Source organism: Rhamphochromis longiceps, linkage group LG10 (genome assembly GCF_057381845.1).
Source record: "Rhamphochromis longiceps isolate RC_006_pf linkage group LG10, R_longiceps_female_GT1.1, whole genome shotgun sequence".
Lineage (NCBI taxonomy): Eukaryota > Metazoa > Chordata > Actinopteri > Cichliformes > Cichlidae > Rhamphochromis > Rhamphochromis longiceps.
The window spans coordinates 13,396,557-13,418,347 of record NC_140566.1 but is presented as its reverse complement, the minus strand read 5'-3'; the positions used below and the strand labels follow the sequence as shown (position 1 = coordinate 13,418,347).

The window sequence follows — 21,791 nt, the reverse complement described above, 5'->3', positions numbered from 1 at the left end:
TGTGAGCCTGAGCCAGATATCTGAGCTCTTGTTGATCTCTTCCTGATGCCGTCATCATGGCAGCCTGGCATGAAATCTCTGAGTACACGTAAACATTCAGGTCTATCTGGAGTCCGTTTACACAGTAAAGAAGTTACTGCTGAAAGTTTCATGGATTTTTTTAAAAACATTGTTTCAGGTTTGGAATCCAGAGTTTGATATTTGTGTGAAATTTCAGCTTTTCTTCCCCAGATACCAGCTCACATTACTCTGCTGACATCACAGGGTATTTTTCTATTGGTTGGTTACATGCAGCCAATCAGACTGGAAGGCTTGTCTGGATTCATGAGATGTTTGCCTGGGATTTTTGTCTGGCTGGGTAATATTTCCACCGCATTATTTCTTACTGTTTGTGCCCAGGGAACAGAATTAGCTCTAGAAGTTTAGAAGCTTTAGGAATCCCCCACCTCTCCATCCCAGCAAGCCAATCCATACCATGGGTCAGTGTGGTTGGGTGCAGAGAGAATCTGAATGCAATCATTTGGGTTGATTTGTAACAGGGACACAAGCTGCTTCCAACAAGAGGAGCAGCTGCCAAATGGAAAGTGTCAGGGGGAGGAGGTGCACTCTTTGTAGGTGGGTGTTGGCTCTCTGTGAGTGCATGCCTCCTTACATATGAGTTTCCATTGCATTCTGGGTCACAGGTCGCCAAGTTTTAATCAAGTCAGAAAGCACAGCCTCATATTCCAAATATCAAAGGATTCACCTGCTGCAACATGTGTCAGGAAGTTGTTCTGTTCCCAAGACGACACTACTAAATTTTGTAACCATACTAGTACTGTGCAAAAGTCTTGAACCTCCCTCGTTTCTTTATATTTTGCTTCCAAGGAGCCAGATAAGATAAGATAACTCTTTAAGATAAGACCTGGTGCTACTGAGCCATAGTTCTCCAGGCTGCTTTTTTTGCTTATATTCATTCAAGTCTTTTAACCATTTTTAGAAGAATGTTTTTTATTTGTTAAGCCACTTAACACTGACCTGTTAATGAATTAGAAAACACACCCAGCTAAAGCAATTAACACCTAAGACAACTTAGCCAAGAGCCAGTTTTGAATTGCATCATTAGGATCTTTGCTAAGCCTGTCACAAAAAAATTTCTTCTCATTTATTTTGTTGAATCCACAAAATATGCCAAAGATAACACAGTTTGACAGACAGAAAACTGTGTTTTAAAAAAAATAATAACTTGTCCCACGGTGTGAAGGTTGTCCTTAAATACAGAAACCAGAAAAGAACTGTATGATTTTTTTTAAAATGAAAAAACAGGGGACTTGACCCTTCATCATCCACCTGTTCTTCACTAAAACCTCATCAGAAATGGTCTCAGTGGGAGGATGGCTGACAAGAAATCATTCTCAAGGAAGGAAAACAGGTAGGCTGAGGTAATCCAAATTACACAAGAACTGGACTGAAAATCTGAATCTGAATTTGGAATTGTTTGGTTCACATCATTGTCAGTATGTGTAGGGAGGAGATCAAGAAGGACGTACAACAGTGAGTATCTACAGCCACTTGTAAAACTCGGTGGATGCTCTTTCATGGTTTGGGGCTTCATTTCAGGCAGTGGTGTTGGAAATCCTATCAAAATTGCTGAAATTATAAATGCAGAAAAGCCCGGCTGTGTTGAAAAATAAAAGTAGTCATACCAGATATTGACTTTCAACCTTATTAGAATTGTATAAATTCAGTCTTTGCCTTGTATTTCTTATATTTATACACTATATTTCCATAGCTCAAGACTTTTGCACATTATTGTAAACATCTTTCTTTCCCATAAACTGCTGCTTTATAGCAATATTACCCTGTACACATAAAACAGTGTCATAATTCATCTTCAGTGTGACGACTTACTCAGAAACTCTGAAGCAGTTTTGGTAAACAGGGTCAAAGTAAAGCCATACACCTGCATATTTTCCACTCCTCATATTTACAGCTATAAAGGTTCTATATTAAACAAGGCATTCGTAGGAGATTAGTAAAGTGAGAACATATTTACGTTTAGCAAACATATTCAGACTGGGTCCTGTGATGTCAAACGACATTACAGGACATTTGAGAGGTAATAATCCATTTATACTGTATTCCATGAAAAGGTTAAGGAGATGGTGGAGGTGGTTTCACCACCTGCTCTCTAAAAACAGTTTCCTGGGAACACTCTGTGAGAAACATTTAAGCACACGCTCGGGCCAGTAAACAAGTCAGTGGGCTGGCTTCAACCAGTCTGCAGTGACCTCCCCTTAAAAAGACACTGAGCCCCCAGACCTGATCACCCCTGTGCTCTGAATACTGTGAACTTTAAATCAGTACTCTATAAATAAGGTCATCACTTAAAGGTTAGTAGGGCACAGGTTTATGGCTCAGCATCTTTGCTTCATTCACAAAATCAACTCAGACTTGGATTGTCCTGGTTCTGCTTCACTGGATAATTAAATAGGAAAAGAATAAAGGGACACTAAAACTGCTTATTTTTAATATCTGTAGTTACCTCAAGTTTATAATGTTTTTCCAACTTCATCAACAGCTTTTATCATTTATGCTGACTTACAGTTTTTCACCGTACACAAAACAGATATTCCACTAAGACAGCAAAAGGCCCCGCATAGCAGAGATGACTCAGGGGTTTGCAGACTGTTCGGATTTTGCTTTGGCTTGCATTTTTCTTAAAACATAGTGCTTATTCTGGCTCTCACTGGCTAGATGATATTTTCTAATACTAGGTTCGATCAGTGAGCAAAGATCAGATCACACATGTTGTTAAGGAGTTGATGGGTTAGAAAGCAAACACAGGGATTATAATGTAATATAAGCACTGTTGAGAAGATACGGAAGGAAGAGTTCATGTAAAGCACATGATGAAAAATGCTTGAATAGTCTGGAAAATTGCCTAATATTGTATTCCAGAGAGCTTTTTTTTTTTAACAATATCACAAATTCAACTTAGTATTTAAAAGATATCTACTGGAAAGGCTCTTTATGCAGATACTCCTCAGTGTTTAGACCTTTGCCCTACTTCAAATGTGCGTCAGTGCTGACTGATTAGGATGATAATCAGCTGAGTCCTCCTAAAATTACATGTGACTCTTATGTTTGCTCACCAGCACCTGTTCCCGTCCTCTCGTCTACAACTGTGGAGAACTGGCTGTCATGACATGTTCATTTTACATAACTGCGATTCTTTCTCTCTGGTGTCTCTCACTATGTCGCTTGACTTCAGCGTCTGGAAGGTTTCACACTTTAACAACTTAAATTTCCTCTTAACAGTTTTTGTTATTGGAATGTGTGTGTTTACTTTTGCACTTTATATATGTGGACATAGTGGGTCACATTCTTGGATGGGCACTGCTTCCAGTCTGTGTTCAGGAATTATATAGTAAGCTAAAATATATATATATATATATATATATATATATAGATAGATAGATAGATAGATATACACGACTGACCTAAAACACACACACACATATATATAAATATAGGAGTGTTGTTGTTTTTGTTTTTTTCTGAATTCTCGCTTTTTGTTGAATTTACTCTGCCTTCACGCATCTGCATTTGGGTCCAGATCACAACAAGCGCCTTGAGGCAACTGTTGTTGCGATTTAGCGCTATATAGATAAAACTGAATTGACCTGAACATTCGACCTACGTAAAGCAGCAGACTGTGACACAGCAGAGTTTTTCAAGTGCTGCTTTTAAATGCAGAGCTGTATACAAAGTTGTGCTTTCAGAACACGCTGAAAGTTTGGTTCTTGGAAGAAAGAATAGAGGATCATGTATACCATACTTATAGCTGTTGGTTCATTCACACTGTTAAAAAAATCCGTAAATTTAGGGGTCCCTTTACCGTGGATTTGCTACGGATTCGCTCCGTTTTGCGAAATACGGAAAGTTTGCTGTTGCGCAAGGCAGAATTTTCTCCCCCACCCAGAATATTCCGACGCCATTACTTTCAGTGCGGTCAGTGCCTACCTAAATTTCTGCAAGTCACAAGGAAAGTTGGAAACAGGTTGGTTGTGTGGAATGAGAATGAGAATTGAGTGCCACCTTGTACATTAAATTGGTCTCGATAGGCAGTTGGTAGTGGTGTGTATGTGAGTGGACGTTTGCTGCTAGCTGCGTTAGCATTAGCCAGCCGCCTGCGCTTCGTAAGTACGTCAAAAACCATTTTTTCCCTCCCTCTTACATGAAATTTGGTCTCGATAGTCAGTTGGTAGCCGTGTGTGTTTCATGGTAACATTTGAATGTGTGGGTTTTGCGTTATTTTGAAGCGTGGTTTGCCCAACTAAAGTTAACGTTAGCCCATAAGTTGGATGCGCGCGCTTGTGTGTGTGTGTGTGTGTGTGTGTGTGTAAATTAGCCACATGTGTGTATTGTTATAGCTCGCTGTGTTACGTTAGCATGCAACTGAACATGGTAATAATTAAAAGGGGTGATAGTTAAGTAGAATCAGATTTCATTGCAGAAAACATTGCAGCCCAAAGAGAGTGGCCCATGCAGCCCAACGCAGATTACTTATTTGAAGGTACCTGAAAAGTGAATGTGCTTCACTGTGCTGATATAAATTTATTGTTTTCATATTGATTCTGTTCTGATTCTGGCTATCCTTCAATTGGCAAATTCAATCTCTTAAAAATGTTGACTTGTAATATTTGTGGCTTTAACGCTCGGTCTTCGACTGATTACTTGAAACACTGCCGAACACACAGAAATAATAATAATGTATCTTTTTTATGTGGCCATAGGGATTGCAGAAGGAAGTTTAACACATACAGTAGCCTTGCTGTGCATATGTCACGAGCTCATGTAGACAGAAGGAGCACACAAACATGGAACCGTAATGTGTCTGTACAGTTAAGGTGCTTGTTTAATTTTTGCAGCAGTGAATATGATGATCTTAAAACTTTAAAGTGTCATTTGAGTGGTCACATAGATGAGGGTTTGACTGTAACATGTCCCTTTGATGGATGTTCTAAGACATTCAATGTAAAGTCATCATTTTTAACGCATATTTCCAGATACCATAAAGGGTGGGATGTTACCAAGATAGCCCCAGTTCATATATGTGAACTAACAGAACGGTCTTTCCAAGGTGAAGGATCACCTGAAGAACCTGAAAGTTTTAACATTGATGCAGAACAAAGTGATAATTTCTGCAGTGATCAAGTGAAAGACAACTTCACAGAGAGTCTTGCTCAGTTTTACTTGGGTTTACAGGCAAAATATTTGGTTCCAGCCTCCACAATAACAGAAATAGCAAATGAAATGAGAACTATAAGTGATATTCAACAGGAATATACTGTGGATGCACTAGCCTGTGAACTGGGGCAGTATGGTGTTCCAAAGGAGACTGTAACATCTCTTGGGAATAGTATATACGAGCAGAGCCCTATGCACAAGGCATTACATGAAAAGGGTCATTTAACTACGCAACACAAGAGGCTGAAATATTACAAGTCACACTATGACTATGTTGAACCTGTTGAAGTCTTTCTTGGACGCAATCGCAGTGGCCAGAAGAGGCACTATCATTACATCCCAATACTGGAAACCCTCAAAGTAATTCTGAAACAGCAAGGTTTAGATCAGCACAGTCCTAGTTCAAATTCTGAAGATGATGAACTGTGTGATGTCACTGATGGGTGGGCCATCAAATCCAATGCCATGTTTTCCTCAGACCCAGACAGTTTAAAGGTAATGCTCTTTCAGGATGCTTTTGAGGTGGCTAATCCACTCGGATCTGCCAAGACAAAGCATAAAGTATTGGCTGTCTACTTCACACTTGGAAATTTTCATCCACACCAACGATCAACTGTTGATCAGATACAGTTGGCATTACTCTGTGTAGAGAAAGATTGCAAATACTTTGGAATGGATAAGATTTTCAATAAGCTAGTGTCAGACTTGTGTGAGCTGGAGGAAAGGGGCATATCTTTCAATGGAAAAATATATAAAGGCACTGTTGCGTGCATAATGGGCGATAATCTGGGCTCCCACATGATTGGTGGCTTTACAGAAAATTTCAGCACAGCTCAATATTTCTGCAGATACTGTTTGGCAACAAAAAGTGAATTTCAGTCGAACCCTCTCACAGTTTTCACTCATAGAAATCCAGCTGATCATAATGAGACTGTGCGGTTTCTGGAAAGTAACAATGAAGTACACACTCATCACGGTGTTAAATGTGACAGTGTTTTCAACAAACTGTCCAACTTTCATGTGTGTCAGCCAGGCTTACCAGCTTGTTTAGCTCATGATCTGTTTGAGGGGGTAGTAGATTATGATTTGGCATTGTTTTTGCAGTTCTTAATCAGAACACAAAAGTGGTTCAGTTATGAGGTTCTTAATGAAAGAATCAAATCATTTCCTGGTGAAAGCAGCGACAAGCTAAACACTATTCCCACTACAGGAGCCAGGCTTGGAGGACATGCAGCCCAAAACAGGTGGCTTTTGAAATTCTTGCCTGTTTTGGTGCATGACACAATTGAAGATGCTGATAATGAAGTATGGGGACTTGTACTACTTCTGAGGGAGCTTGTTGAATTTGTCTGTGCACCTCGGCTCTCAGAGTTGCAGATTGCTTTCATGAAGGGACTGATTGAACTGTATGTGGAATTGAGGCAAGAGCTGTTTCCAAGAGTTCAACTTAGACCAAAACACCACTATCTGCTTCACTATGCACACTTGACTTTACAATTTGGCCCACTCATATATACTTGGACAATGCGCTTTGAATCAAAACATTCTTATTTTAAAAGGTGCATTAGAGCAAGTAAGAACTTCATAAATGTAACCAAGTCTCTGGCTGAACGGCACCAGTTGCTTCAGGCTTATCAGTCTTGTGGTACCTTGTTTCGTTCCCAGGTTCATGTCTCAGACTCAACACGGTTCTATCCAGAGCTCTATGACCAGAACATAAAGACAGTGGTTGGAGAATTTGATTTGAACTCAAGTAACTCAGTTGTCACAGAGAGTGTGCAGGTTAAAGGCACTACATATGGACCCGGAGGACATTAAAGACACTCTGCCATTCATTCAGTGCAAAAGATTCGTCAGAGCTGTCAAAGCATTGGAAGCAGGTGAGTTTTTGCCCCTCTGTTTTAATGCAAGTTTTCTGAAACTACAAAGGTTTATTCCAAAAATGCAAAAAAAAAGTTGCCATCAGCTGTACATGGCAATAATTACTCTATAATTGGTTTTCATAATTAGGTCCATTTGTATTCCTGGTTGACCCAAACTGGACATTGAGGACCAATGTATTAATTGATTTGCAACAATTGTGATGTGTTTAATTTATGGAGATGTTTGTCATGTCATCCATAGATTCACAAACTCCACCGCAGTTCACCCGGCCTGGCCCCTCATCAACACCTGAACCACAGAGGTTTCAGCTGCCCTCAACACCACCTGAGACAGCCGACTCCCCATCCCAAGACGCATATTCTGTACCATGGCACAAATTTCCCTCAAAAGTCATGGATGAGTTGCGTGAAAAAAAGTACATAATGGGGAAAGACAGACGAGAGATGGTTCGGATCGTCGCTGAAGATTACCTCCATAAACACCCAGGAAGACCTGGTAGACAAAAGCTGAGGGAACTCGCCAGTATGATTGTAGGACAATATCCTGCCTCCTTCAAGCTGACAGAGCCGTTTGGAAACAAACCTTTTGCAAAAGATGGTTCTGAAACTCTCTTTCGTCAGCTGGAACACAGAATTGAAAATATGAAGAGGCCACAAAGCTCACTGAAGAGGCAAGCAGGGGGTGAAAATTCAACAAAGAAAAGGCCCAGGAATTCAGATCTGTATGGATGTGTGGCGTGGGATCCAATCATTGAGGGGGCCGTGTGTAGAGAAGACCTGCTGTCTAAACAAGATGAGTTGAAACGTGCCTTTCAAACCCAGGATCTTCAGGTGGGTCTGCAATCATCCATTACAGATACAGAAAGCTTTATTAATCCTCGAAGGGCAATTCGGTTCCTACAGTCCACCATCTAGACATACAACCATTCACACAGCAATAGTATATAGCAGGAGTAATGCGATAAGGTCTGGGTCCAAGTACAATTTAGGACACATTGTGAAATTGTAGATCGTCTGTAGATCACTATGCCCATAGTCAATTGAAATTGATACCCTGTTTTATTATTTTAATTGGTTAGTTTGACTAACTGTTCGACTGTTTGTCTAACTGCCTCATATCTTTAGGAGTCATCTGTTCGAAAATTGATGACTGAAACATATCCCATTCAGCGTGAAATCCTCAACGATGATGATACCACTATTGCCGTTGTAAAGGACGAGTGGCCGTTCCTGTTTGAAGTTCCTCACCTGTTTGATCATGCATCTAAACTCCTTGGCTTCTCTGTACAAAACAAGCTGGCACAGGTGTGTTGTTATTGTTATTATTATGATTGTGCTGTGCTGCTCCATATGGAGAGAATTTTGTCTTTATTAATCAATCAGAAAAAGATTTGCAACCAAAAAGAGAGTTGAGACCAAAAAAGATAAACTGGCAACCAATCAAATAGAATAACTTGGATGAACAATCAAATGGAATAGATTTGAGACCAAAAATCAGGAAGTGACAACCAAAAAAGCAGGACATTTGAGATCAAAACAGAACAGGTTGCAAATGAAAATGAAATAATTCATTTTTATTTTTATTTTTTTCAAAATTCTCTCCATAGCTCCAAACGAAAATGAGTGTTAGTCTTATGTACTTGTACAAAATTAACACCTTGAACCTTGAACAGGAACTTTCCAAAAAAGAAAAGGGGATCAATGACTTCCTTGACTCCAAAGGGATGAAGATGGGCGAAGGTCCAATACAGCTCATCTGTGGCATTTCAAAATACTTCAAGGAAGACTCTTATAAACTCTTCCACAAAAAAGAGGTAGATGTTGTAGATTTTAAACTGTGTGCAAGATAATTATTTGCATCCAGTGGTGAACCAAGTAACCAACCACAGTAGGAAGTATAGATTCCCCTAATTGTGCTGCTGATATTCTCTATAAACTCTCTATCTATAAACTATTTACATTAATGTTTTTGCATAATGGCTACCTCTGTCTGATGAAGACACTAGCAGATAGTCAATTTGCCAGCAGGTTTGTGTGTACTGGAAACATTAATTCATGTATCATGTCTGTCACCAAAACAGATCTCTGCAGATCCTGAAGTCGAACTCCCAGTGACCCCATGCATCCTAATCAGAGGTTTGTAGTTAAATCTTTTTTTGTATCCCAGCAAGCTGTTGTTAGCTGTTGTTATAAGCTGTTGTTGTGTCATATTTATTAAAGAAATTTTTGCTTGCCTTAAAATATAGGATTTTTTTTTTTTTTGTAAATGGTACATGGTTTTTATCTGTGTTTAAGGTGACCAGCAATTCAAGATTGCTGTTGATGGGTTACTTGTCAATGACCACATCACCTCTCCCATTGTGGCCTTGAGCTACGTCTTCTCCATGTTTTATGTCTGCAACGTCCAATACCCACCGGAGATGGCTTTTACTCTCGAATTCATGCAAAGGTAAGCACTCATTGTTTGGAAATACTTTGTAAATGTGACTTTGCCGTGCCTTTCTGCACCTGACCTGCTTTTTGTCAATCTACACTAAACCCGTTTGTCTGAGATGTACAAGCTCAAAATGTGTCGTCACATGCTGTGAGCTTTTAGATCAGCTGTTATTGGCTTATGATCCCCCTGAATATGGATTTGTTCAGAGATTTTGTAGCTCCCTGTTGAAGACTATTGTTGGAATAAATGTGTCATATCTTTTTAAAGGGCAGGTAACATGCTTTTTGCTTTAAATAGTGTCCTAAGTCAATCAATAACAAAACAAACATAACATGATTCCAGTTGGGAAATGGAGCAAAAACATATTTTTCTCAGAATGGTTTGTTGACACAAAATTCGTTTGAGCTATCTCTTTAAAACCATTAGCACCTGAGACCAGGTTATGTCAGTGGTGGTCAAACCTTTTCATGTCAAAGACACACAAACTGAAATTTATTTGGCTGCAGACCCCAAACTCAAAATATGTTGTTCCAGGGACCCCCCCCCCCCGAAGGAAAGACTAAACATATTAATTTAAAAAATACTACATAGTGGATTCATGCCCAAATGTTAATACTTGTACTGATGTGTAACGTGCACTGAATGTCACAGTTTCTCCACTCCATGTTTGAATAACCCCCAGGACAGTCCGTGTTCAAATGTGCTGTTACACCTTTTGATAGGACAATGTCAACTGTGTTTTCTATCCCCTTCTGTGTTCTGTGCATTTATAATATCCCTGCATACACATTGAGGATGCATGCTGTCATGTGTTAGTGATAAGCAGACTTCTCACCCTTGCAAACATTTCTGTATATGCACAGTGTGAATGCATGTGTCTTGAAAAGACAAAGGAAGAGAGCTTAGCCACTGGCACCAGCACCACAACAACATTGGGTTCTAGACAGATGGTCAACTAGAATGATAGAGAGGTTCACACATAGGGGCATATTGAAGAAAACAAATGTAGGATTTTATTGAACTGCTCCACTCCTGTCAAGCCACACTACATGTGCAAACTTTGTCTGCATATCACTATTGTTTTTTTTTTTTCCCTCAGAGTTTTCTTTGGGGTCAATCCTGAGCGAGGCTCCAAGGCAGAGAAGAAGGGGAAGAAACGGCACTTCATTCCTCCACAGGTGTGCAAGCTGGTTTCTCAGCTGAAGGAATTTGAATGCAAGCAGAAGGAATCTGAATGGGCCATTTGAGCTGTTCTCAGAGCTCAGAAAATACCTTTTTGGACTGAATGTACACACACACACACACACACACACACACACACACACACACACACACACACACACACACACACACACACACACAAAGGCAAATCCAAAAACATGGGGCTTGGGAGTAGAAATACAGATTTTTACAGTATTAGGTGAGTTCAGATGTTTTAACTAGATGCCCACAACACACATGCTGCAGTTTCAAATCCCCCATGTTAAGGGGGAGGGAAGGTGGGCGATATTTGTCATTCCAGTTAAGCTTTTCCTGTCATTGTGGAGTTGGAGGTGTAAGTTTTAATTTTTTTTTAGTTTTAAGTTGTTTTAAGAGTTTTAAAAATCTCTTTATGGCATGTTGCACAGTCATCCTTCTAAGGTCATGGTTGTTATTGCTGCACTGATGTTTTATAGAAAAGTTGTATAATGTAATACTTCTAATGTTCTATTTGTTTTTTGTAGAAAGGTCAGCCACTGGTTGCAGAGCTCTGCCTGTCGGTGTGATATGTGGAGTTGGAGGTGTAGGTTTCTGCATCCTCCTGGAGGGGGCTCCTCATTTTGCACTGACAGGTGAGACAGCAACAGCAATGCTGGCAGTTTTATTGTCTTATTTTGTCATTGTCTTTAACAAATCAATTTGTTATTAATACCTGTCAGCCTGTGGATGCTAAAAAGTTGCTAGATTTGGCATCTCCCTGTTAAAGGACATGGCTGTACTTCTTTGAGAAAACAGCTGGTTTATGTATGTAAAATTTCTCTGAATGTGAAGGTGATGTTCTGAATGTTTTAATGGTTGTAGTGTAAATATTGCAAATCATTCACCACAAAAAGTGAAATCACTTTAAAGCACTGGCAGCTGTTAAAGGAAATAAATAATTGCTGTGATTCTACATTTGTGCTTTATTGATGGTAAACGGTATAGAGAATGGTACAGAATTAAACATTTTAGGATGACTGAAGTGTCCGTAAATGGTATGGATTGAGTACTTAAATAATACGGAATATTCCATTTTAGGTTTGATGGAACTGTCCGTAAATGGTAAAGAAAAAGTCAGGTAAATCTACGGAAATATCTGTTATAGGGTTTACGGAATTGTCTGTGCAATAACGCCGAAATTTATGGAAAATACGGAATTTTCCATTTTAGGTTTGACGGAAATGTCCGTCAATGGTACAGAAAAACTCGGGTAAATCTACAGAAATATCCGTTTTAAGGTTTACGGAAGTGCCCGTACAATAACGGAAAAAGTGCTGGTAATTAATTACCAGCACTTTTTCCGTTTTATAACGGAATTTTTTTTAATAGTGCATGTTTACAGTTCATTTTCCTTTAATGTTACTATAGCAAAGCTGTGAAAAGATTTGATGCTATGTCTGTGACACCACAGATGCAGTGGGTTGCTGGGCTTGATGACTAAAGTTAACCTCTGCTTAATGTAACAATACAGGCCCAGCGATGTTTATTAAGAGTGAATCGCTGCCTGCAACAAAAGTTTAATGCAAGTCAATGTTATTTGTAACAATCCAGTTAGAGAATCAGCAGCTGTAACTGTGTCGCTGAATTTGAGAAGGCAGCTAATTACATTACTCCTTTACATTACTGCTCACTAAGTAACTAAAGTGAAATAACAGTTCTACACTGTTTATTTATTATTTAAAATCACATATAAATAGGGTAAGAATATTAAGTTAGGATAACATAAAACAGCATGTTTAAGTTCTGTTAACATAATCCCATTGTTAATGAAAAACAGCTTTAGTATTATAAAATAAATAAATAAATAGGATTACCTGAATTTAGCTGACCAAAAATATGGGTGGAATAAAAATATCTACATTTTTTGCCCATTACTCCGTTTTCATCCATTTATCCAGTTAGGGATCACAACGGGGGGATTAAGGCTTTTCGCGCTGTCACAGGGCAAGAGAGGAAGATACAACCCGCACAAGTCCGTCCCAGGGCAGACAACAACTCAAACCTACAGCTAGTTAAAAATCACTTGTTTCTCAAACATGCGTATCTTTAAGTTGAGGCCGCGGTACGTTGAGGCCAGGTAATGCAGTCTGCAAAGGGGGCAGATGGACTTAAACCCACCTCCTTTTTTGCTTTAAACTGACAGCGTTACTCATACGTTACTCGGTTTACACTTGATATTCATAATAATCAGTCTCAGTTTTTAGTGTAAAGAGTCTGACTTTCATTCACGGTACTCCGAACTGCTGAGAGCTATGAAGTGTAAGCCGCTTTTGAATTGCAGTTGAATTTGTAGCCAGTAGATGGCGACGATGCTGTGAAATAATCTGCGTCAATCATCTGAGAAAAAGAGACCGTCATTTCAGCTGCCGAAGAAGAAGAACGCTAGCCGTTAGCTTGCCAGGCAAACGCAGTTTAACCAATGTCTGGCTAACATCGGTGTAGGTGTCGAAGAAAATCATATGCTGCGAAAGCGAGAGAAGGTCACATCAAAGAGTTCCTGACAAAGACCGGCCTCACTTTTGACAACATGGAGAAACAGTTGCATTTGAACCTGTTAGCCTCCAGACCTCCCATGGCAGGTGGTTTTCAGTCTGGCTCCAAAATGAAAATGGGGTGAGTTAGCTAGGATCTTAGCATTTATTTGTTTAGTTGTGTGCACTATCACGCCGGTTGTGTTTTTTTTATTCCCAAAGCCAGGGAGTGTAATCGTATATTTAGACTCACTGAATTGCACTGCGTAACTGATTGCTTTAGCCCGGCTAGGTTAGCTGCATCTGCTACCAGAGTTTAGATAATCAGTGTTATACACCACTGATTGATTTAGCCTGGCGCTTTTGCGTGTTAGCATTTAAAATTTAAAAGGATATCCTTTCAGTCTGAAAACTCTGTTTTGTTTTTTATTATATTTTTTTGTCTTTTTGTTTATTTTTCTATTTTGTTATTATTGCAATGTTTGATGATGTGAAAAGAAGGGGAGAGTTATTTTTAGTCTGGAGGGTTTTTTGTCTTTCAATTGCTTCTACAAAGTTTAACAGTCCTGTTGCAGTGTTGAGTCACATCATACATGGATTCGGTTACTTATTTACTTTTGCTCTTTTTATTTACAGACCTGGGCGTAAGAGAGATTTCTCTCCTCTGCCCTGGAGTCAGTATTTTGAAACCATGGAAGACATAGTGGTGGAAAATGAAAACGGCAAAGATATATCCTTGACTGCTGTTCCAGTTTGTAAGAGGAAATTGAGCATGAATGACACACACTTTGGGTCCAAGTCTTCAGATTTAACTCCTGATATCATTGTGCTATATGACTAGAGTATATGCAGAAGATTAATGTGCATTATTGTTGGACGAGCATCTGCTTACTTCATTATTCTTTCAATTAGTATTTCTTTGACCACTGTGAACATTTTCAGAATTTACTGCAGTGGCTCCCATGGTCCTGTGCTGCTCCTGCTTCACGGAGGAGGCCACTCTGCACTATCCTGGGCGGTGTTCACTGTGAGCTTCATAACTATTACAGACCCTTTATGATCTGTTAGCAGTCTACATTAAAGTTAACAGCAATGTTGGGCAGAATATTTATAAAGCTTTTTTTTTTTAATGTCAACATATCGTCTGTGATCTATTTAATTGAAATGATTTTTATCTATGTTCTTGCAGGCCATCATATACAGCAGGATTAATTGCAGGGTGGTAGCTATGGACCTCCGAGCTCATGGTAGGTTGCAGGACACAGCAAGTTTTTATTTTTGCACGTGGTTAGAGGATTATGGCATTCTTTGCCTCAGCGTACATGGATCAAATGAGTTAAATCTCTGTCATCACCTGCAGGTGACACTAAAGTGAAAAATCCTGAAGATCTCTCTGCAGATACGATGGCGAAGTAAGTCTTTAAGAGAACACAGTTTTTTGTGGGAATGGTTTTTAAACATCTGCTTCTTGGGTTTACATCACAGGAACATATGGGACGCCACAGAAGGTGGTGATGATCCAGCAGGCATGAGTTTAATTAAGAAAGTTTTGATTTCACCGCTCATTAAACGTGGGAAGAGTGTGGTGACTTCCTGTGGCTCACATTTGGATTATTGATTGCGGTGTAAAATGTAAAAAGTAGTTACAAGCTTCCTGATTAGAGTTTCAATCATAACTGAAAAACAGGCTGACAGGTTATATTCTTGCTTCTTTTTTTTTTTTTTTCTTCCCCAAAGGGATATTGGCAAAGTGGTGGAGGCACTTTATGGAGACAACCCACCTCCAATCATGCTTATTGGACACAGCATGGGAGGGGCCATTGCAGTTCACACTGCCACTGCCAATCATATACCATCCCTGCTTGGTCTGTGCGTCATTGACGTCGTAGAGGGTAAGCTCCACAGATAAGTGCATATTTCCAAAGTCGTTAAAGACAAATCCTGCGAGTTGCTTTGGTAACGCCTCAGGTCACTTATTTGGGCAGTTACTTTGAGGCCCTTACCTAAAGACTGAGGAGACTGAAAATGGCTTAAATGATCCACAAGTTGTTCTTCTATTCTGAATGGGCAAAGTCACATGTCAGTACAACTTCATTAACAGTCCAAATTTGATCAGTGACTGGCTTGTTCTACTAAGAGCACTTGAACAAATATTATGCTAATCAATGCTCTCAATACTGGGAACAAAGAAAAACAATGAGTATACTTAAACACTTAACTGTGTGCACGAGTCTATGCAACAACATGAGCAGATCACATGATTGGGTCTTTTCCAGTACAGGATGCTCTCATTGATTTTTATGAGAGCATTTGCCATTTCTTTCTTCTTCTTTTTTTTTTTGTTAGTTGTTTAGTTTTTTTTAATGATGTAAAATGTAAGTTATTATGCTGAATATTGTTAATAAATGCCATAAGCACTAATTGTGGGTTTGTTAAATAATTTTGTTTGTGTTAACACTCAGGGACAGCAATGGATGCTTTGAACAGTATGCAGAATTTCCTCAGAAGTCGGCCAAAAACATTTAGATCTCTGGAAAATGCGATTGAGTGGAGGTAAATGTTAAACAGTGAGCCACACTGCTGCATCTTTTTGTTTGATTAGATTACATCATACATATATATTCTGTCTTTTAGTTTGCAAATTGTGCCAAGTGTTATTTGTCCAAAGCACACTGAAATAACTTCTTTATTTATTTATTTATTTGTTCGTTGCAGTTCCTTACCTTGAAGAGCTTCAATTCTTAATTGTTGTATACAAGTGCCTAAAGGTGTTCTTCACCTTTTTCCTTTCAGTGTGAAGAGCGGCCAGATCCGAAACATCGAGTCAGCCCGGGTGTCCATGGGAGGCCAAGTGAAAAAGTGTGTCTGGGCTCTCTCTTCTCTGCAGTTTTTTCCGTGTGGGTTTGTGGCTTTAACTGACCATTTCAATTTCCTCTCTTGTGACTTTTACAGATGTGAGGAATCCAGCAGCAGTTCAGGGGTGTCTAATAGCATTGGTGAAGGTATTATAGAAGAAGAGGAAGATGAGGAAGCAGAAGAAGAATCCAGCAAGAAAAGAGCAAAGGAGGATGACCAGGAGGTTTGGTCTCTTGCTTCTTAGTTTTCTCTTGTCATCTGTGTTTTGGAAAGAGATTGAAAGCTATAAAAGAGTATTTGAATTCTTTCACACAGACGAAAAAGGAGAGCATCTTCACCTGGAGAGTAGAGCTTTCCAAGACAGAAAAATATTGGGAGGGTTGGTTCAAGGGTCTGTCTGCCCTCTTTCTCACCACCCCTGTGCCAAAACTGCTCCTTCTCGCAGGTTTGATTTATTCTTTTTTTTTTTTTTTTCTCAAATATCTAGTAGTTTAAATAGGACACACACACTGACTGCACAGTTTCACGCCTGACTTATCTCATTGTACAGGAATAGACAGGCTTGACAAAGATCTTACCATTGGACAGATGCAGGGTAAAGTGCACAGATTGTTTCTCCCTTTTTTTTGCAATTTTCTGTAAGAATAAACGCATTTAAAAAAATATTATTTGTTTGCAGGAAAGTTTCAGATGCAGGTCCTCCCTCAGTGCGGTCACGCTGTTCACGAGGATGCACCTGAGAAAGTGAGCGTTCTTACCCGAATTTACTGGCACTGTACTCATGTCAGAGGCCCATAACGTTATATATTTATGTATGCGTGCTGCATGTTGTTATGTCTGTTTTCAATGTTTTAACTTGCTCCTCTGACATCTGTTGCTAGGTAGCAGATGCACTAGCAACATTTATGGTTCGGCACAAATTCACTGAGTTTAAGGAGGGATACCTGTGGTAAGTGAGCTCACTACTAAGGAATGAGGTTGTTAAATTTCCAAGAGATGCATTAATTATATGTAGAATAATATGATAATCGTTTCAGTTCTGCTTTAACAATAAAAATCTAGATTTTTAAATTGGTTGATAAGGAATTTATCCTTGCTTGTTCCTGTCAGGGAGGCTGGAATAAATGGTAATGGTAGAGACACATGAAGAATTCACCTAATCTTACTTGATTCCATTTTTCTTATCTTTTTCTGCAGCTAATTTCCAGTTTTGCGTCTACATATAGCCAGCAGCCGTAGAAGAAGTGTCTCAAGATTTATCAACATCATTGTCCAATTAAGGAAAATATAGCTGCTATTATTATTATTATTATTATTATTATTATTATTATTATTATGCTTTTGTCATGTTGATATTTTTGCCTTTCTGCTTTGCCTTATTTTTATTTTAAATCATCAGATTTGCTTGTATGTTTCCTTTTTTGTTTATATATTTTTTTTTAAATTTCTGATTTGTAATGTTCTCCTGTTTTATTTTGAGTGATTGCATCATTATTAATGTGTGTTTAATGTTTGAATTTAAACAGTGATTAAAGATGGATACAGCCAGTAGTGTCACCCAGTCTTTTAATATGTGCGTGTTAATATGCATGTTGTACTTAATTCTAGTTTTCTATCGTTTCTATGCTGTTCGCACTAGAATAACTACTAGAACGTTCTGCTGTTCTGAGTGAGTTCTGGTTGTTAGTCCCTTTTTTTTTTTCTTTTTTATCCAGTAGGTGAATTAAGTTGACCAGGTGCCCCAGTTTGTAAAAGCCTGAATGGCACATTCAGCTCTTGTCCAGCAATGTTTCAACACATTGTTTACAACACCTAGATTATTGAATCTTGGACACAGTTGGGTGTTCCAGCAGGAAAATGATGTTAAAATCGGTTTTGGAATGTATAAAGCACGCTAACAGTGAGTATCCTCGACACTACTGAAAATATGTCCACTGCATTTAAAAGTTGGTCTGTGCCAAGAAACCCAAAAATTTACATGATTTCTGTCAAAAAGAGTGGTAAAAATATTCAGCCAGAATTACGCCAGAAGTTTGTTGATGGCTACCAAAAGCATGTAGTTGAGGTCCAACTAGCCAACAGGGGTTCAACCAAATATTAGCAGAGAAAATGTGCACATTTGAGCCAGTGTGGATACGAGATTTATGCTGTACAATCATTCATGATATTACCATGGCATTCATTCCCATCATTATTTTTTGTGAAGCATGTGTAGCTCATGTATGTAATTAGCCGGATCAGTGGCAGTATGAAATTGTATTAAACATTTCTTTTACAAAATCATCACAGATATGCAAACAAGTCTGAGATTCTGCAGATTAGAAATCCAAGGTTGGCTGCAATTTCTAAACTTTATGAAAAAGGTGACATCTTTTTCCTCATGTCCTTCATACACTCCGTGGGATAACAAAAGGTTTTTAATTGTCCCACAGTGAATTATCAGAGTGAGAAATATGTTGCAGAGATGTGCAGTATAAACACCTGAATTATTAATGAGCCATAATGACTGTCCTCCAAAGAGCTGAAGCCTCTGAGATTATTTTGTGATCCGAGTCTGTAAACAGAGCTGACGTGCACCGCTCCCAACAGGGGCAAAGTTTATGGGCCCGGCAAATTATGTTTTTGTTTTTTTTATTATTGATTGATTTATTTATTTTTTTAGAAAAGAAGAAAAAAATACAGCAAAAAACAACTTCGCTGTCAGCGTTAGTTACACAACTCCAGCCTCATGAAAATGCAGGAGCTGTCCATGATGCAGTGGTGCTGAAATACTAAAACGGGGTCAACAAATTGGTCCCTTCTATCAATAAAACTCCACTATATTACATGATATTACCTTATAGTGAATATCTGTCCAATGTATTGATGGGCCAGGGTGTTTAATACCTAATCTCGCAATATGACACAATTCATGATCCTCAGAGGATAAAACAGACCTGATGTGAGTAAAAAAAAGGTCACTATGTAGTGTAATGACATTTCTACTTTGAGTTCAATTCTACATACGTAAGGCGTAATTGACGACTCCTTTGAACAGACATTACAAATAATAGCAAATAAATAATACATTAGCTCACTGAATTGGCACTGCGTGATCAAATCTTTAGGATCCCTGCTATAAACAAATCTGAAATGCCTTTATATTGCTTGCCTTCAACAAACAGTGCAGAACTGAGCCCAGCAAGCTCACTAGATTTAATGTAATGGGCACTCATGATATAACATTGTCCTCTGGAGCTGTACCTAAGGCCCAGCTTTCAAGACAGTTTTCCTCTGCACAAAATAGAGCAGGTATCAGTGGGACTGGGCCACAAAAATAAATAAGAAAACTGTAGTTTTTTTTGTTTGTTTGTTTGTTCTTTGCCTTAGCTTCTCTGGTGACTCATTTGACTGAAATAATGGCTGCTTGGGGCAAAGTTTATGGGCGCAGCAAATTATGTTTCATTTTTTATTTGCTTTGTTTTAGAAAAGAAGAAAAGAAAATTACAATCTGTGTCACACTGCACTTCTGTTCTCTGTTGGTTTTGAAAGCATAATGTACATTAATCAAGGATCCATGAAGAAATGTCCGGAGTTACTGTTTTCTCTTACAATCTGACTGAAAAGATCCAGTTGGGTTTTATTATCGTCTAGGTGAATCATCTTATTATGAAAAACAAGAGTAAGGTGATATTAGTGCTGTCAGCAAAAAGAACTAAAAACAACAAGCCTCCAGCAGCGTTAGACCCAAAAGAAAAAAGAAATGTTTTTAAAATTCATATCTGCTGCCACAAACGGCATATTAAATATATGTTTGTCATGTGATTCCCTTTTCAGGCTTATTTGTGTCATCAACTATTCACAGATCAAACTCAAACAGCATCACTGATCTCTTTAATGACTCACATTAAACTGCCTATTAAAAGAATATCTGCTTCTGGAGTGTTGGTGCAGCTCACTGGGTTGAGCAGGCAGCTTGTGTGCTGTAGAGCAACAACAGAGGTCTGGGTATAATCACCCCATGTAATTTGCTGCATGTCTTCTCCCATGCTCTTTTTGAATGATAATTATAAAATTTCAAGAAAACAAAATATGTTAAAATGGATATCTAATTCCTGCACAGTTCCCTAAACAGGAAAATGTCACGAGAAGAGAAGAGCCCTTTATTGTCATTGTACATGTACAATAAAATTATGGGTGTTCCACACCAACTGTGCATGAATAACATGTAAATGGTAAGACAGCAGGAATAAATAACAAAACAGGAGAAATATATACAAAACAAGTGAAGGTCACAGAATGTAGAACAAACTGTGTGATATCCTTTAATGGTAAGTGGAGTAAAAAGTAGATGGAAAGATAACATCAGTTAGACAACTTGGCCAAACTTTCACTCCACAGCTAATGCAGAGTATTGAGTGGTTGTGACGCTGATACAGATGGTGATGTCAGGACATGGCTCACCTATAAAAAGGACATGACAGGCTGCTCTTCTTTCCTCACATTTGTTCACCGAAACGTGTTTGCCAAATGAAGTCAAACCATACAGGTGACATGTAAGTAATATGTCTACAAAGCATATAACTTCATATTATCCATCTACGTTTGGCACATAATTCTCACTTTGATGCTGGGTTTTTTTTTTGTGATATTTGACAGAATCATCTTGCACAATCTACACTTTTCGGAATTGTTTATAATATTAAAAATCAGTCCGTGTTTGTGTTTTTCATGCCTTTGCAGACACGGTGCGAAACTGCAGTCATGAATGCCACAACGGCCGAGTTCCAGTCGTTGCCGTTTCAGACTTCAGTCAAAGCTGCGCTGTCTATGTTGCCGTGTTTCTTCTTCCTGTATGTAAATGCCATCATGATGTTTGCCCTGTTGAAGAAGCCTCTGTTACTAGAGTCCTCCCGGTACATCCTGTTTGGTCATTTGCTCATGTGTGACTCTGTGCAGCTGCTGCTGACTATGCTGCTTTACATCTTTGCCGTGATGATGGTCAGAATGATCAACTATGTTTGTGTTTTTGTCTCACTGCTTGCGGCCGTCACTGTTAAAATGTCTCCTCTCAACCTTGCCGTGATGTCTTTGGAGAGATATGTTGCAGTTTGTTTTCCGCTGAGGCACCCCAGCTTTGCCACGCCGAGGTCGACGGGTAAAGCCATTGCCGTTATGTGGATAGTGGCGTCCTTAGACTCATTCATACAACTTTTCCTGTTTGTCAGGATGGAGAAGACGATCTTCCCTATGCAGTCGTTCTGCATCAGAAACAGTGTTTTTCGCCTAGAAGTTTATGTGACTTTAAACATGGCCTTCACCATTCTCTATTTTGTGTTTGTGAGTATGATTATTATCTATACATACACTGCAATCATGATCACTGTGAAGTCAGCCTCATCTAGAGGGCGTCATACCAATAAGGCACCCAAGACAGTGCTGCTACATCTGCTTCAGCTGTGGCTGTATCTCACCTCCACCCTGTTCAATATGATAAACCCCAGCATGATGTTGAAAGTGCCTCCTGATATGGCTATTCATGCTCAGTACGTCCTCTTTGTGGGTCTCATCATTTTCCCAAAGTGCTTGAGCCCACTCATATACGGCCTCAGAGATCAAACTCTCTGCCGTGTCTTCAAATACTATTTTACATTTGGCTTTAGAGCCAGTGTTAAACCATCACCTTTGTCCTGA

At 39.0% G+C, this 21,791-nt stretch overlaps 3 protein-coding genes across 4 annotated transcripts; all 3 read left to right on the top strand.

The window, feature by feature from the left end:
• The first annotated feature begins 7,030 nt into the window (after positions 1–7,030).
• LOC146660413 (uncharacterized) lies at positions 7,031–11,704 on the top strand. 2 transcript variants are annotated; one of them, XM_085420264.1, is made up of 7 exons: positions 7,031–7,112; positions 7,357–7,946; positions 8,241–8,420; positions 8,789–8,929; positions 9,197–9,251; positions 9,411–9,564; positions 10,652–11,704. In XM_085420264.1, exons 1-7 carry the CDS (start codon positions 7,031–7,033, stop codon positions 10,797–10,799), a joined length of 1,350 nt encoding a protein of 449 aa, XP_085276390.1. In that variant the 3' UTR covers positions 10,800–11,704. The 2 variants fall into 2 exon arrangements, with proteins under 2 accessions (XP_085276390.1, XP_085276391.1); XM_085420265.1 differs by lacking the exon at positions 7,031–7,112 and having other exon boundaries at positions 7,363–7,946; positions 10,652–10,730; positions 11,277–11,704.
• A 1,432-nt stretch (positions 11,705–13,136) lies between these two features.
• ppme1 (protein phosphatase methylesterase 1) lies at positions 13,137–17,666 on the top strand. The gene is made up of 14 exons (XM_085420262.1): positions 13,137–13,404; positions 13,899–13,994; positions 14,199–14,289; positions 14,452–14,509; positions 14,623–14,674; positions 15,000–15,154; positions 15,725–15,815; positions 16,056–16,121; positions 16,215–16,341; positions 16,434–16,563; positions 16,669–16,713; positions 16,798–16,862; positions 17,000–17,067; positions 17,316–17,666. The coding sequence occupies exons 1-14, from the start codon at positions 13,319–13,321 to the stop codon at positions 17,317–17,319; spliced, it is 1,134 nt and encodes a 377-aa protein (XP_085276388.1). The 5' UTR covers positions 13,137–13,318; the 3' UTR covers positions 17,320–17,666.
• A 3,195-nt stretch (positions 17,667–20,861) lies between these two features.
• LOC146660411 (odorant receptor 131-2-like) lies at positions 20,862–21,791 on the top strand. The gene has a single exon (XM_085421638.1). The coding sequence runs from the start codon at positions 20,862–20,864 to the stop codon at positions 21,789–21,791; it is 930 nt and encodes a 309-aa protein (XP_085277764.1).